The sequence below is a fragment of the Anomaloglossus baeobatrachus genome, chromosome 1, assembly GCF_048569485.1.
Source record: "Anomaloglossus baeobatrachus isolate aAnoBae1 chromosome 1, aAnoBae1.hap1, whole genome shotgun sequence".
Lineage (NCBI taxonomy): Eukaryota > Metazoa > Chordata > Amphibia > Anura > Aromobatidae > Anomaloglossus > Anomaloglossus baeobatrachus.
Window position 1 is genome coordinate 35,904,933 of NC_134353.1, and position 18,106 is coordinate 35,923,038.

The 18,106-nt window shown below is 42.3% G+C and overlaps 1 protein-coding gene across 1 annotated transcript in view; it reads left to right on the forward strand.

The window, feature by feature from the left end:
- The window catches only part of ATRN (attractin), a 189,553-nt gene that overhangs the window by 16,338 nt on the left and 155,109 nt on the right, over positions 1 to 18,106 (forward strand). Inside the window, 1 exon segment of the mRNA XM_075346398.1 lies at positions 14,947 to 15,030. Within this exon segment, the coding sequence (XP_075202513.1) occupies positions 14,947 to 15,030 (84 nt within the window).

Genomic DNA, 18,106 nt, shown 5'->3' on the forward strand with positions numbered 1-18,106 from the left:
TGGGACTTCCATTAATCGACACTGATGCTCAAAGTCCTGGAAGAAGCCCTCAATGTCACCAGCAGCCTCATTAAACTGCTTGAAGTCTTTGCGGGACACTCTGGGAAGTTCCCTCATGATGGGTGCTGGGGTTACAGTCTGTCTGGAACCTCTCGCGGCTTCCACAGCGAGCTGCTTATCCAGCAATGCCATCTCCTCCATCCTGCGCTCCTTCTCTTCAGCTCCACGCATGGCCTCCCTCTTATCTTCTATGGTGGCCTCATCTCCAAGCAGTGCCATCTTTTCCTTGTACCACACAACCCATTGACTTTTTTGGGTATTCACCTCCGGCTCCCGTCTTTGCTCCCCTTGCTGTGGAAATTGTTCCTCGGTGCCATCTTGCAGGCAAGCGTGTTCCAATGCCTCAATTAGTTGCTCCTTAGAGAGTCCTTTGTAGCCGACACCTAATTCACGGGCCTTTGTTTGTAGACTCGCCACAGTCCAGTTCCTGTATCCTGAGGTTCTGGTTTCAGACGTCGATTGGCTGTTGTCCTCCATTTCTTCTGCTCTGATCCCGCCGCTGCCACCAGTTTGTGACGGGGTGTACATCAGAGCAAAGAGAGACAACAGGCCGAGGATGATCCAACAGGTTTACTAACAGGAATACAGGAACAGCACACGACAAGTCCAAATAAAACAGATTCGGGGGCACCTCCCGATAATCCAAAGTGCCAGATCACAACGTAATAGTCCTTTTCAGAGTCCCAGAAATCCCACACAATCCACTGGACGGCGAGGTCTGTCCGCAGATTCAGATCTCGCTCCCTTCCTCTTCAAAAACTCAACTCCCAACTGCATTTAGAAACAGGAGTGAATTGTTTGAGCTCGTGGGCCCGCCCCTCAAGGGTAGGGGTCTATGCAATGGTTGGGCCCACTAGAAGATTCTAGAAGGTTGGCTCCGAGATGTCTACAGGTTTGTGTAGTTGGCGTTATCCACTGCTTACGAAACAATGAGAAGTTCCCCTGGCTGTGTGGACAAGAGATAATTGCATTATGGGCCCAGAGACACAGGAGATGGGGGGAAGGTATGGTTACTTACATCCCAAGACATTTCAAAGTGTTCAGTAAGTACAACCAAAGGAAAGTGACATCACATCCTGACATAGTATTACAGCAAATACAGTGAGAAGGTAAAATACATCATGACATACACCAACACTGGGAACGTGGAGGAGAGACCTGACCAGTATACACCAACACTGGGAACGTGGAGTAGAGACCTGTGATGATCTATGGAGACATGCTGGAATCTGATCGGGAAGGATTCAGGAGGGGTGACAGCCAAATGAGGATTAACAAATTACTAACAAAATAATAAAAAATAAAATTTTGATTTTTAGAAGCAAAACAGTAACAATGCAGTGACATGACAATAATCTGCATAACTAATCATATGCTAAATAACTGCAAGTCACATTTATGTATGAGATAGCCAAGATGATTGTCTATAAAATGAAGGTCATCTCACGCTCAAAGCTGCAGTGGATGGTGAGATATGGAGCCAGAAAGCCAATAGTGTGAAACATTGTTACCCTTTTGCTTGTCAATGTATTTCATACTACACAGCACCAGCAGTCATTTCATAATACCACCAAAAGAAAACTACATTTGTATCACAAATTTCGGCTCAGCAGCTATACCTTTTACCGTAGTTTGTAAACCAATAAATGGTGGGGGAAAGGAAACCTCAAAAATGTATCATTGATATATTTGGCAAAAAAGATGGTGCCACCTGTAACCGATAACCGCCCAGACCTGGCCCTGATCCCTGCCGCCTGGTATTAGTAGTTTATACTGTGCATTATTGCGGCTCTTCTGCTCCAGCACAGACTTTCCCATTGTGAGAATCATTTTTTATGACGCGGAAGGTGATCATTTTATTACCAGTAAAGTGGTTTATGGCCGCCCTGCTGTCTGACGTGACGCTTGTGCTGCTCTGCTGTCACACGGTTTATTCTGGAATTCATTCCGGAAACAGACACTTCACTGGGATTAATAAGCTCATATCAAAGGTAGTGACGCCTCGTGGGGTTTAGATCACGTCCAGTATACTGCAATTTACAGCAGATAGAAAACTTCTCTGCCCCCTACCCGATCCATAGAATAAGCTGCACCCGTACACCAGATACCTTCTTACTGTATCATAGCGGGTATATTCGTGTCTGTGCCATTCAGTATTATGCTAATTATATACTTGTACATAAGAACAGTATTATAGTATTTATATGCCTGTATATAGGGGCAGTATTATAGTAGTTATATTCTTATACATAGGGGCAGTATTATAGTAGTTATATTCTTATACATAGGGGCAGTATTATAGTAGTTATATTCTTGTACATAGGGGGCAGTATTATAGTAGTTATATTCTTGTATATAGGGGCACTATTATAGCAGTTATATTCTTGTACATAGGGGCAGTATTATAGTAGTTATATTCTTGTATATAGGAGCAGTATTATAGTAGTTATATTCTTGTACATAGGAGCAGTATTATAGTAGTTATATTCTTGTACATAGGGGCAGTATTATAGTAGTTATATTCTTGTACATAGGGGCAGTATTATAGTAGTTATATTCTTGTACATAGGGGGCAGTATTATAGTAGTTATATTCTTGTATATAGGGGCACTATTATAGCAGTTATATTCTTGTACATAGGGGCAGTATTATAGTAGTTATATTCTTGTATATAGGAGCAGTATTATAGTAGTTATATTCTTGTACATAGGAGCAGTATTATAGTAGTTATATTCTTGTATATAGGGGCAGTATTATAGTAGTTATATTCTTGTATATAGGGGCACTATTATAGTAGTTATATTCCTGTACATAGGGGCAGTATTATAGTAGTTATATTCTTGTATATAGGGGCACTATTATAGTAGTTATATTCTTGTACATAGGAGCAGTATTATAGTAGTTATATTCTTGTACATAGGGGCAGTATTATAGTAGTTATATTCTTGTACATAGGGGCACTATTATAGTAGTTATATTCTTGTATATGGGAGCAGTATTATAGTAGTTATATTCTTGTATATAGGGGCACTATTATAGTAGTTATATTCTTGTACATAGGAGCAGTATTATAGTAGTTATATTCTTGTATATAGGGGCAGTATTATAGTAGTTATATTCTTGTACATAGGGGCACTATTATAGTAGTTATATTCTTGTATATGGGAGCAGTATTATAGTAGTTATATTCTTATACATAGGGGCAGTATTATAGTAGTTATATTCTTGTACATAGGGGCAGTATTATAGTAGTTATATTCTTGTACATAGGGGGCAGTATTATAGTAGTTATATTCTTGTATATAGGGGCACTATTATAGCAGTTATATTCTTGTACATAGGGGCAGTATTATAGTAGTTATATTCTTGTATATAGGAGCAGTATTATAGTAGTTATATTCTTGTACATAGGAGCAGTATTATAGTAGTTATATTCTTGTATATAGGGGCAGTATTATAGTAGTTATATTCTTGTATATAGGGGCACTATTATAGTAGTTATATTCCTGTACATAGGGGCAGTATTATAGTAGTTATATTCTTGTATATAGGGGCACTATTATAGTAGTTATATTCTTGTACATAGGAGCAGTATTATAGTAGTTATATTCTTGTACATAGGGGCAGTATTATAGTAGTTATATTCTTGTACATAGGGGCACTATTATAGTAGTTATATTCTTGTATATGGGAGCAGTATTATAGTAGTTATATTCTTGTATATAGGGGCACTATTATAGTAGTTATATTCTTGTACATAGGAGCAGTATTATAGTAGTTATATTCTTGTATATAGGGGCAGTATTATAGTAGTTATATTCTTGTACATAGGGGCACTATTATAGTAGTTATATTCTTGTATATGGGAGCAGTATTATAGTAGTTATATTCTTATACATAGGGGCAGTATTAGGCTATGTGTACACGGTAGAATGTACCTGCGGATTTTTCTGCATGAAAATCCGCGACTTTCGCGGCAAATCCGCACCCGCGGATTTGCCGCGGATTTACCGCGGATTTTGATGCGGATTTTTTTTTTTTTTTTTTCCCCATTCTATACCCAAATCCGCACCAAAATCCGCAACAAACAATTGACATGCTGCAGATTTTTCCGCGGCAAATCCGCAGCAGAAAAATCCGCAGCATGGACACAGCATTTCCAAAATGCCATTGAAATGGCTTGGAAGTGCCGCTGCTGCAGATTTTCGGGAAATCCGCGGCAAATCCGCGGCAAAATCCGCGGCAAATCCGCAGCGTGGGCACATAGCCTTATAGTAGTTATATTCTTGTACAGAGGAGCAGTATTATAGTAGTTATATTCTTGTATATGGGAGCAGTATTATAGTAGTTATATTCTTATACATAGGGGCAGTATTATAGTAGTTATATTCTTGTACATAGAGGCAGTATTATAGCAGTTATATTCTTGTACATAGGGGCAGTATTATAGTAGTTATATTCTTGTACATAGGGGGCAGTATTATAGTAGTTATATTCTTGTACATAGGGGGCAGTATTATAGTAGTTATATTCTTGTACATAGAGGCAGTATTATAGTAGTTATATTCTTATACATGGGAGCAGTATTATAGTAGTTATATTCTTGTACATAGGGGCAGTATTATAGTAGTTATATTCTTATGCATGGGAGCAGTATTATAGTAGTTATATTCTTGTACATAGGAGCAGTATTATAGTAGTTATATTCTTATACATAGGAGCAGTATTATAGTAGTTATATTCTTATACATAGGAGCAGTATTATAGTAGTTATATTCTTGTACATAGAGGGCAGTATTATAGTAGTTATATTCTTATACATAGGGGCAGTATTATAGTAGTTATATTCTTGTACAGAGGAGCAGTATTATAGTAGTTATATTCTTGTATATGGGAGCAGTATTATAGTAGTTATATTCTTATACATAGGGGCAGTATTATAGTAGTTATAGTCTTGTACAGAGGAGCAGTATTATAGCAGTTATATTCTTGTACATAGAGGGCAGTATTATAGTAGTTATATTCTTGTACATAGGGGCAGTATTATAGTAGTTATATTCTTGTACATAGGGGGCAGTATTATAATAGTTATATTCTTGTACATAGGGGCAGTATTATAGTAGTTATATTCTTGTACATAGGGGGCAGTATTATAGTAGTTAAATTCTTGTACATAGAGGGCAGTATTATAGTAGTTATATTCTTATACATAGGGGCAGTATTATAGTAGTTATATTCTTGTACAGAGGAGCAGTATTATAGTAGTTATATTCTTGTATATGGGAGCAGTATTATAGTAGTTATATTCTTATTCATAGGAGCAGTATTATAGTAGTTATAGTCTTGTACAGAGGAGCAGTATTATAGCAGTTATATTCTTGTACATAGAGGGCAGTATTATAGTAGTTATATTCTTGTACATAGGGGCAGTATTATAGTAGTTATATTCTTGTACATAGGGGGCAGTATTATAGTAGTTATATTCTTGTACATAGGGGCAGTATTATAGTAGTTATATTCTTGTACATAGAGGCAGTATTATAGTAGTTATACTCTTGTACATAGGGGCAGTATTATAGTAGTTATATTCTTGTACATAGGGGGCAGTATTATATATAGTTATATTCTTGTACATAGGGGGCAGTATTATAGTAGTTATATTCTTGTACATAGAGGCAGTATTATAGTAGTTATATTCTTGTACATAGGAGCAGTATTATAGTAGTTATATTCTTGTACATAGGGGCAGTATTATAGTAGTTATATTCTTATGCATGGGAGCAGTATTATAGTAGTTATATTCTTGTACATAGGAGCAGTATTATAGTAGTTATATTCTTATACGAGCAGTATTATAGTAGTTATATTCTTATACATAGGAGCAGTATTATAGTAGTTATATTCTTGTACATAGGGGGCAGTATTATAGTAGTTAAATTCTTGTACATAGAGGGCAGTATTATTGTAGTTATATTCTTATACATAGGGGCAGTATTATAGTAGTTATATTCTTGTACAGAGGAGCAGTATTATAGTAGTTATATTCTTGTACATAGGAGCAGTATTATAGTAGTTATATTCTTGTACATAGGAGCAGTATTATAGTAGTTATATTCTTATACATAGGAGCAGTATTATAGTAGTTATATTCTTATACATAGGAGCAGTATTATAGTAGTTATATTCTTGTACATAGGGGGCAGTATTATAGTAGTTAAATTCTTGTACATAGAGGGCAGTATTATTGTAGTTATATTCTTATACATAGGGGCAGTATTATAGTAGTTATATTCTTGTACAGAGGAGCAGTATTATAGTAGTTATATTCTTGTATATGGGAGCAGTATTATAGTAGTTATATTCTTATACATAGGAGCAGTATTATAGTAGTTATATTCTTGTGCATAGGGGCAGTATTATAGTAGTTATATTCTTGTACATAGGGGGCAGTATTATAGTAGTTATATTCTTGTACATAGGGGCAGTATTATAGTAGTTATATTCTTGTACATAGAGGCAGTATTATAGTAGTTATATTCTTGTACATAGGGGCAGTATTATAGTAGTTATATTCTTGTACATAGGGGGCAGTATTATAGTAGTTATATTCTTGTACATAGAGGCAGTATTATAGTAGTTATATTCTTATACATGGGAGCAGTATTATAGTAGTTATATTTTTGTACATAGGGGCAGTATTATAGTAGTTATATTCTTGTACATAAGGGCAATATTATAGTAGTTATATTCTTGTACATAGGGGGCAGTATTATAGTAGTTATATTCTTGTACATAGGGTGCAGTATTATAGTAGTTATATTCTTATACATAGGAGCAGTATTATAGTAGTTATATTCTTGTACATAGGGGGCAGTATTATAGGAGCTATATTCTTATATATAGGGGCAGTATTATAGTAGTTAAATTCTTGTACATAGGGGGCAGTATTATAGTAGTTAAATTCTTGTACATAGAGGGCAGTATTATAGTAGTTATATTCTTGTACATAGGGGCAGTATTATAGTAGTTATATTCTTGTACATAGGAGCAGTATTATAGTAGTTATATTCTTGTACATAGGGGCAGTATTATAGTAGTTATATTCTTGTACATATGAGCAGTATTATAGGAGCTATATTCTTGTATATAGGGGCAGTATTATAGTAGTTATATTCTTGTACATAGGGGCAGTATTATAGTAGTTATATTCTTGTCCATAGGGGGCAGTATTATAGGAGCTATATTCTTATATATAGGGGCAGTATTATAGTAGTTATATTCTTGTACATAGGGGGCAATATTATAGTAGTTATATTCTTATACATAGGGGCAGTATTATAGTAGTTATATTCTTATACATAGGGGCAGTATTATAGTAGTTATATTCTTATACATAGGGGCAGTATTATAGTAGTTATATTCATGTACATAGGGAGCAGTATTATAGTAGTTATATTCTTGTACATATGAGCAGTATTATAGTAGTTATATTCTTGTACATAGGGGGCAGTATTATAGGAGCTATATTCTTGTATATAGGGGCAGTATTATAGTAGTTACATTCTTGTACATAGGGGGCGGTATTATAGTAGTTATATTCTTGTACATATGAGCAGTATTATAGGAGATACAGTGCCTACAAGTAGTATTCAACCCCCTGCAGATTTAGCAGGTTTACACATTCGGAATAACTTGGCATTGTGACATTTGGACTGTAGATCAGCCTGGAAGTGTGAAATGCAGCAAAAAAGAATGTTATTTCTTTTTTTTTTTTTTTTTTTAAATTGAGAAACGTTTATTCAGAGGGTCATTTATTATTCAACCCCTCAAACCACCAGAATTCTGTTTGGTTCCCCTAAAGTATTAAGAAGTATTTCAGGCACAAAGAACAATGAGCTTCACATGTTTGGATTAATTATCTCTTTTTCCAGCCTTTTCTAATTAAGACCCTCCCTAAACTTGTGAACAGCACTCATACATGGTCAACATGGGAAAGACAGAGGAGCATTCCAAGGCCATCAGAGACAAGATCGTGGAGGGTCACAAGGCTGGCAAGGGGTACAAAACCCTTTCCAAGGAGTTGGGCCTACCTGTCTCCACTGTTGGGAGCATCATCCGGAAGTGGAAGGCTTATGGAACTACTGTTAGCCTTCCACGGCCTGGACAGCCTTTGAAAGTTTCCACCAGTGCCGAGGCCAGGCTTGTCCGAAGAGTCAAGGCTAACCCAAGGACAACAAGGAAGGAGCTCCGGGAAGATCTCATGGCAGTGGGGACATTGGTTTCAGTCAATACCATAAGTAACGTACTCCACCGCAATGGTCTCCGTTCCAGACGAGCCCGTAAGGTACCTTTACTTTCACAGCGTCATGTCAAGGCTCGTCTACAGTTTGCTCATGATCACTTGGAGGACTCTGAGACAGACTGGTTCAAGGTTCTGTGGTCTGATGAGACCAAGATCGAGATCTTTGGTGCCAACCACACACGTGACGTTTGGAGACTGGATGGCACTGCATACGACCCCAAGAATACCATCCCTACAGTCAAGCATGGTGGTGGCAGCATCATGCTGTGGGGCTGTTTCTCAGCCAAGGGGCCTGGCCATCTGGTCCGCATCCATGGGAAGATGGATAGCACGGCCTACCTGGAGATTTTGGCCAAGAACCTCCGCTCCTCCATCAAGGATCTTAAGATGGGTCGTCATTCCATCTTCCAACAAGACAACGACCCAAAGCACACAGCCAAGAAAACCAAGGCCTGGTTCAAGAGGGAAAAAATCAAGGTGTTGCAGTGATCTAGTCAGTCTCCTGACCTTAACCCAATTGAAAACTTGTGGAAGGAGCTCAAGATTAAAGTCCACATGAGACACCCAAAGAACCTAGATAACTTGGAGAAGATCCGCATGGAGGAGTGGGCCAAGATAACTCCAGAGACCTGTGCCGGCCTGATCAGGTCTTATAAAAGACGATTGTTAGCTGTAATTGCAAACAAGGGTTATTCCTCAAAATATTAAACCTAGGGGTTGAATACTAATTGACCCACACTTTTATGTTGAAAATTTATTAAAGTTTAACTGAGCAACATAACTTGTTGGTTTGTAAGATTTATGCATCTGTTAATAAATCCTGCTCTTGTTTGAAGTTTGCAGCCTCTAACTTATTTGCATCTTATCAAACCTGCTAAATCTGCAGGGGGTTGAAGACTACTTGTAGGCACTGTATATTCTTATATATAGGGGCAGTATTATAGTAGTTATATTCTTATACATAGGAGCAGTATTATAGTAGTTATATTCTTGTACATAGGAGCAGTATTATAGTAGTTATATTCTTGTACATAGGGGCAGTATTATAGTAATTATATTATTGCACATAGGAGCAGTATTATAGTAGTTATATTCTTCTACATAGGGGGCAGTATTATAGTAATTATATTCTTGTATATAGGGGGCAGTATTATAGTAGTTATATTCTTGTACATAGGGGGCAGTATTATAGTAGTTATATTCTTATACATAGGAGCAGTATTATAGTAGTTATATTCTTGTACATAGAGGGCAGTATTATTGTAGTTATATTCTTGTACATAGGGACAGTATTATAGTAGTTATATTCTTGTACATAGGGGCAGTATTATAGTAGCTATATTCTTGTACATAGGGGGCAGTATTATAGTAGCTATATTCTTGTACATAGGAGCAGTATTATAGTAGTTATATTCTTGTACATAGGGGCAGTATTATAGTAGTTATATTCTTGTACATAGGGGCAGTATTATAGTAGTTATATTCTTGTATATAAGGGCAGTATTATAGTAGTTATATTCTTGTACATAGGGGGCAGTATTATAGTACTTATAATACTGCACCTATATACAACTCTTTTTTTCCCTCCTCCCCCCTCGTTGTTCCCTCCTCCCCCCCGCCCTCGTTGTTCCCTCCTCGTTTTTCCCTCCTCCCCCACCTCGTTTTTCCTTCTCCTCCCCACCTCGTTTTTTCTCCTACCCCCTCTCGTTTTTCCCTTCTCCCCTCGATCCCCCTCGTTTTTCCCTCCTTCCCCCTCCCCCCCCTCATTTTTCCCTCCTTCCCCCTCCCCCCCTCGTTTCCCCCCCCTCCCCCCCTTGTTTTCCCCCCCCTCGTTTCCCGAGTTAATCTCCGCTGGTCTGCTTGCTCCTTTAATCACGTCAAATCTGCTCCCCTCCTATTTATGCTGGTGAAATTAATCTACCCATGCCAGCTATAGTTATTTTGTGTTGGTCTGTGAGGTGTCACAAATTTTCTGGTAATAGTTGAGATTAATTTTTGCCTATTGCTTGTAGCAGTTGTGGAGTTCACCCTTGTTGTTTTGTACTTCCTTCCTGCTCTTGTTTTCCTCTAGAATCTCTTTTTGTCTTTGCCTTTGTGTGTGCGTGCTGTGTGACAGAATTTAGGTTTTCCCTTGTCTGTCTTTATCTGTGGGTTTCTACACACTCCTGTCCTGTCTCTCCCTGGTGGAGGAGGAGGGGGAATCAGATCAGGACTCATCAGGAGCAGGGCCAGGAAGGAGATTCGGGCATCTCCACCATCAAGAGTATCCCTGAGATTAGGAATAGCATGGGGTCCCCTTAGCTATCCCGGCTTCATATGAAATAATTTTCTATGGTTTGTAGACTTGAGAATTTTTATTTTTCGAGATTAAAAAGCTTGAATTATTCCAGTTTGTCTACAGTAAAATAAGTAAGCATGCCTGTGCACCAGTTCTGCATCTCGGGCGTACAATATACGACAAGCCGCGATGGTGGCGAGGTTTCTCAATTTTATTGGCATTAACCATAGTCGTATAGCGCACGGAGCTCGGACTTTGCTACGCAGCGATTAGTTGTACAACACAACCTGTTATTCAAAGAATAAGGAAGTATTCGCACAGAACGAGCTGCAAAGGGTCAGCCCATATTACTGGGAGCTGTCATTTATCCTTCAAGGGATATCACATAAACAACGGGTCACCCTCAGGTTAAGTCGCTCGCGGTGCTTTGCAGCTATTCTGTGCGTTAGTAAGCATAACATAAATGCCGCGGCTTTTCTGCACCCTCCTGACCTTGAGATTCTCATCTTGTGGTTTACATAATAAAAGGTGTCAATTCTAGATTTTATCACAGAGGAAGATTAAGAACGATCGTATATTACAATCATCTATAATCCATTATTTTTATTGCCGATTTCCCCTGTAATTGGGGCCGGGGAATTTGTCCCGGTTACCAGGGCTGTGGAGTCGGTAAACCAAACCTGCGACTCCTACTCCTCAATTTCCCTCGCACCGACTCAGACTCCCACATATATTGCTTATATTTAAGTGAAAAATGTATTGTAGTACAATGTGAACATCAGACATTTAATCATTGTTATGATACAATAAATCAAGATATTTAGATAGAACATAAAATATATTTATTGGATACAACTTTAGATCACAAACTGTAATAAATTGTTAATATGTAATACAATATGTAAGATAAATTACATATATTATATTAAAACACTATGTAATACACTATGTAAGTGGCAAAAAACAGTTTTCAACAAAAACATAGTAAATAACATTTGTGCAGTCCATGAATTTGTTCCAATAAATAGAATCGCCTCCATCAGATCCTTGCGGCAACGCTTTGCCTGCTCCATGTCATCCAAATACTTGTCAAACTCCTCTGATGAGGCTGAAGATATGGCAGCAGTAGCACTGTCAGGATCCAAGTCCTCTTGCGCCTGGCAGTCCTGTAGCCGCTCATCCTAACTGCTACCTCAGTCAAAGCTTCTTTTCCTTTAGTAAGCTGTTGATCATCAAGCAGTATACGATGATTTGGGTCCACATACACAGCTGGCAGAAGAATTTTATTTTCCAATAGCTGTGTCTCTCTCTCTATTGCATTGAAGCAGAAAAGCCATCTGCGATTAAACCTCCTCTTTGGGACAGGCAAAATAGCAAGTTCTTCCACTCCCTTATAAAAATGCCAGGAGTTAAATTCTCAGCTTGTAATTTTTTAGTCACGGTAAATGGGGGATTAAGCAATTCCTTCAATTCAGCCACCTGTGTCCATTGACCTTTATTTAGGGTTACCTGAGGGTTCGTCATATCTATAAGAAACGATTTTAGTTCAAGCAATCGCTCAGTCATTAAATATGTGCTGCCTCACCGAGTGGCCTGATCAACAATTGCCCCTTTCCCAGCACGTCTCTTCATGATGGAATAAATTTTAGGGGTTCTGGCGGCAATAACCAAGTTCCTCACTTTTCCAATCAGATTTCCAGCATGTCCCTCTTGCAGACTATCTCTTATTGCCAGCTGCAGCGTGTGCACAACACAGCGCATGTGATGAATATGAAAGTGTTTTGAAGCAGCTTCAACAAGATCATGTAATCCTAAAGTATCATTTTGCTGTTCTTCTGTTGTAATATCTGTTTGTTCCTCAGTTACATGAGCAGCGCTGTGGCTCCATCTCACACATACTGATTCCTAAATCTTCTTCTAGCTGTTGTGCATTACTCTTATTCATCAGTTTAATTGTACTTATGTGTGAAGCATTGTCCTTTACAATGGCAAGAACCTGTTCTTTTTTGCGTTCCTAATCTTTCAGAACTTTTTCCACTAAGGCCTGGAGAAACTGGCTGCTGTGATGAGCTTTAGTACCTGTTACTGCCAGTGTCTTGGGAACAATTTCTTTCTTGTCACAAACATATCGAACATTGATGGCAAAATAATTCAGTGAAATGCGGTGACTCCGGCACCCAGCAAAGGCAATGGGTGACAAGATCGGACATTCAGACACCGCGTGTTGTGAGGATCCTCACACAGAATGAGCCGTCAGTTTGTGGCGTTTTTCTAATTTGCTTTTGCATTATTTATGAGCTCAGAAACCTTTCAGGTGATGCAGTTTTTTAAAAATCTGATCTGCTTTTGCAGCTGAAAAACGTATCCTCAAAAAACACAGCAAAAACGCTGTGTGTGAATGTAGCCTTAGATCAGAATAGCACAGCCATTTATAGGACATTTCATAACTTTGCCAAATTCTTATGAAAAAATATTCAGCACATTCTGCATTGCACTCCTGTCCCCAATTTATTATAGATTTAAGGCTAAGTTCACACGTCCGTTGTTTTGCATCAGTCACAATCCGTAGCCTAGAGGAATTACGGTATCCTGTAAAATATTTTGCAGGAATCCTGTTTTTCCCCATAGACCTCTATTAGTGACGGATTGCGACTGATGATGCTGCGTTGCATCCGCTGCGTTGCGGTCAGTCGTTTTTTAACTGACCGCCGGGCGGGAGCAACGCAGCCTGTAACGTTTTTTTGAGCAGCGCGATCTGTAGGATTTTGCTGCGCATGCGCTCTCTGGCTCCCCGCCCCCGTAAGCAGGATAAACATCGGGTAACCAAGCAATGCTCTTTGGTTAGTTACCCCGATATTTACAGTGGTTACGGGTACAGGGAGCCCGCGCTAAGTGGTGTATGCTGGTAACCATGATAATTATCGGGTAACCAAGCAAAAAGGGCTTTGCTTTTAGTTACCCGATATTTACCCTGGATACAGTGTGCAAGGAGACCGACACTTCACCACTAGGCTCCGCCCCTTTCCTGCACTCCGCATGTGTATACACACACACACACACACACACACACACACACACACACACACACACACACACACACACACACACACTTGTCCCCAGCCCTGCAGTCCCCGCGGCACTGACGTCCTCAGCTCCACAGCCTCCAACCCCCTCCCACACTCCGCATGTACACACGCATGTAGACACACACACTCACTCACCTGTCCCCAGCCCTGCAGACCACGGCACTGACGTCCTCAGCTCTGCTCTCCCCCCCCCTGAGCTCTGCCCCCCCCCTGAGCTCTGCCCCCCCCCTGAGCTCTGCCCCCCCCCTGAGCTCTGCCCCCCCCCCGAGCTCTGCCCCCCCCCGAGCTCTGCCCCCCCCCGAACTCTGCCCCCCCCGAACTCTGCCCCCCCCCCCCGAACTCTGCCCCCACCCCCCCCGAACTCTGCCCCCCCCCCCCGAACTCTGCCCCCCCCCCCTGAACTCTGCCCCCCCCGAACTCTGACCCCCCCCCTCCCCCTCCGAACTCTGCCCCCCCGAACTCTGCCCCGACTCCACAGCTCTGCCGGTTACAGGGGTAATCAGTCTACTGCTTACAGCACAGGACCTATTTTTCCAAGCATTTTTTAGCTACCTGCTCTATAAAATGGGGTTACCCCATTAAAAAAACCAATCTGTGTGACTATATTCAATGATAATCGGCCTTCGGATCATGTGTGAATTGTCCTCTCTAATTCCACATTAGGACCAGATCGTTCCTCCCCTGATTCCTTTTGGTTCTCAAACTATCTGGTCCTCCCTCACATGACAAAAAAAATAATATATAAAACATCCTATACATGTCGCATATTTGCATGTCTCCACATATCCTTCTTGAAAACCTCAAATCTGACCCGTCTGTGGCTTTAACACTAGAGGTCCCAGAGAGGGGTCATTTAACATTTCTACCATTGGAACCCTATGGAGCTCGAAATTTCTGGGACTAGTGTTAAGGTAACAAGCTGCAGCAGGAGCCTCCCCCCACTATATGAAACTAAGCCCCGCCTACCCTATTCGCCACATTTTCTTCCTGTTCACTAATAGTTTATTTTTAGGTGTTCCTGTAAAATGACGTTGCTTCTTAGAGTCGGTGTGTGCGGCATTTCTTACTCCGCGCCTCCGGGGCCTCCTGTGACTTAAGTGAAGTAGAATATTAGTGAAGCTTATTGTCACCGGGTCACCCTCCATCTGCAGCTGTACCCATGCGGCGATTGTTGACTGTCTTCAGTTCTGTTACATTTGTCCCTTTTTCTGTATTTATAGGTTAAGTGGACCCAGCGGCACCGTGACCGACGGCCCCGGGAACTACAAGTACAAGACCAAGTGCACCTGGCTGATCGAGGGGAGGTGAGCCACGCGTGCCGCCATGTGTTATGTGCCCGCAGATAAAGTGTAACCTTCTGTCCATTGGTTTTGTCACAACATTTAGTTCTGCTTCATGTTAAATATAGCGGTAACATATTCCTCAGTGTTGTACAGAGGTCGTCACTTGTCACACCAGTCCGGGCCCCAGCGAGAGCCAGGGTGACATTTCCAGCACATCCACAGGGGGCAGTGTGTGAGGAAGCAGTGGCCTCATCAGTCAGTGTGTGGGGTGTGAGAATATGGAGGGAACACCCAACAGGGAGACCAGTCCACTCATGACATTTCTTCCTCCTGAATCTTCCCCATCACCTGTGAGTGATATCATTGAGAAGAGGAAGGAACCGCAGCAACTCAGCCACGAAGTACAGACCCCGTAACGTTACAGAGTGGGGGGGCCGAGTGCTGAGGAGCAGAGGGCCGTGCATCACCAAGCACAATGCCGAGCCGTACATCACCAAGCACAATGCTGAGCCGTACATCAAGCACAATGCCGAGCCGTACATCACCAAGCACAATGCCGAGCCGTACATCACCAAGCACAATGCCGAGCCGTGCATCACCAAGCACAATGCCGAGCCGTGCATCACCAAGCACAATGCCGAGCCGTACATCACCAAGCACAATGCCGAGCCGTACATCACCAAGCACAATGCCGAGCCGTGCATCACCAAGCACAATGCCGAGCCGTGCATCACCAAGCACAATGCCGAGCCGTACATCACCAAGCACAATGCCGAGCCGTACATCAAGCACAATGCTAAGCCATACATCACCAAGCACAATGCTGAGCCGTACATCACCAAGCACAATGCTGAGCCGTACACCACCAAGCACAATGCTGAGCCGTACACCACCAAGCACAATGCCGAGCCGTACACCACCAAGCACAATGCCGAGCCATACATCACCAAGCACAATGCCGAGCCATACATCACCAAGCACAATGCCGAGCCATACATCACCAAGCACAATGCCGAGCCATACATCACCAAGCACAATGCCGAGCCGTACACCACCAAGCACAATGCCGAGCCGTACATCACCAAGCACAATGCTGAGCCATACATCACCAAGCACAATGCCGAGCCATACATCACCAAGCACAATGCCGAGCCGTACATCACCAAGCACAATGCTGAGCCATACATCACCAAGCACAATGCTGAGCCGTACATCACCAAGCACAATGCTGAGCCGTACATCACCGAGCACAATGCTGAGCCGTACATCACCAAGCACAATGCCGAGCTGTACATCACCAAGCACAATGCCGAGCCTTACATCACCAAGCACAATGCCGAGCCGTACATCACCAAGCACAATGCCGAGCCGTACATCACCAAGCACAATGCTGAGCCATACATCACCAAGCACAATGCCGAGCCGTATATCACCAAGCACAATGCCGAGCCGTACATCACCAAGCACAATGCTGAGCCGTACATCACCAAGCACAATGCCGAGCCGTACATCACCAAGCACAATGCCGAGCCGTACATCACCAAGCACAATGCCGAGCCGTACATCACCAAGCACAATGCCGAGCCGTACATCACCAAGCACAATGCCGAGCCGTACATCACCAAGCACAATGCCGAGCCGTACATCACCAAGCACAATGCCGAGCCGTACATCACCAAGCACAATGCTGAGCCATACATCACCAAGCACAATGCTGAGCCGTACATCACCAAGCACAATGCTGAGCCGTACATCACCAAGCACAATGCTGAGCCGTACATCACCGAGCACAATGCTGAGCCATACATCACCGAGCACAATGCTGAGCCGTACATCACCGAGCACAATGCCGAGCCGTACATCACCAAGCACAATGCTGAGCCGTACATCACCAAGCACAATGCTGAGCCGTACATCACCAAGCACAATGCTGAGCCGTACATCACCAAGCACAATGCTGAGCCGTACATCACCAAGCACAATGCTGAGCCGTACATCACCAAGCACAATGCTGAGCCGTACATCACCAAGCACAATGCTGAACCGTACATCACCAAGCACAACACCAAGCACAATGCCAAGCCGTACATCACCAAGCACAATGTCAAGCCGTACATCACCAAGCACAATGCCGAGCCGTACATCACCAAGCACAATGCCGAGCCTTACATCACCAAGCACAATGCCGAGCCGTACATCACCAAGCACAATGCCGAGCCGTACATCACCAAGCACAATGCCGAGCCGTACATCACCAAGCACAATGCCGAGCCGTACATCACCAAGCACAATGCCGAGCCGTACACCACCAAGCACAATGCTGAGCCGTATATCACCAAGCACAATGCCGAGCCGTACATCACCAAGCACAATGCTGAGCCGTACATCACCGAGCACAATGCTAAGCCATACATCACCAAGCACAATGCTGAGCCATACATCACCAAGCACAATGCTGAGCCGTACATCACCAAGCACAATGCTGAGCCGTACACCACCAAGCACAATGCCGAGCCGTACACCACCAAGCACAATACCGAGCCGTACATCACCAAGCAAAATGCCGAGCCGTACATCTCCAAGCACAATCCGGAGTGTCGGATGGAGCGGTGTAAAGCTGCCATCACTGGACTCTGGAGGAGACGTGTTCTGTGCAGGGACGGATCGCACTCCTCTATCTGCGTCTGATGGAGGAGTCTAAGTTTGGTGAATAAAGAACGTTACCCCCTGACTGCACTGTGCTGTACAGATGGTGGAGGTGGATCTTGGCTATCGGGGATCATCCTCGTCCTCTTATATCCAGGGAAGGGAAATCTTAGGACATTGTAAACAATTGTAGCTTCCAGCTTTGTGGGAACAGTTCGGGGAAGGCTCTATTCTGTTCCCTATGACTGTACCCAGTGCACAATCTCCGTACAGACATGGGGGGGGGGGGGGGGCATTACTGACCCCGGACCTCAGCATTATCCAATATTGGAGATTGTGAACCCGGCCTCCCCCAACATCACTGTCACCTCACAAATCCCCTTGTAGAAATCCCCCCAAGAGAGCGGGGGCCGTTATATCTGCCGGGACCGCTGTACATTAATGTGTATGA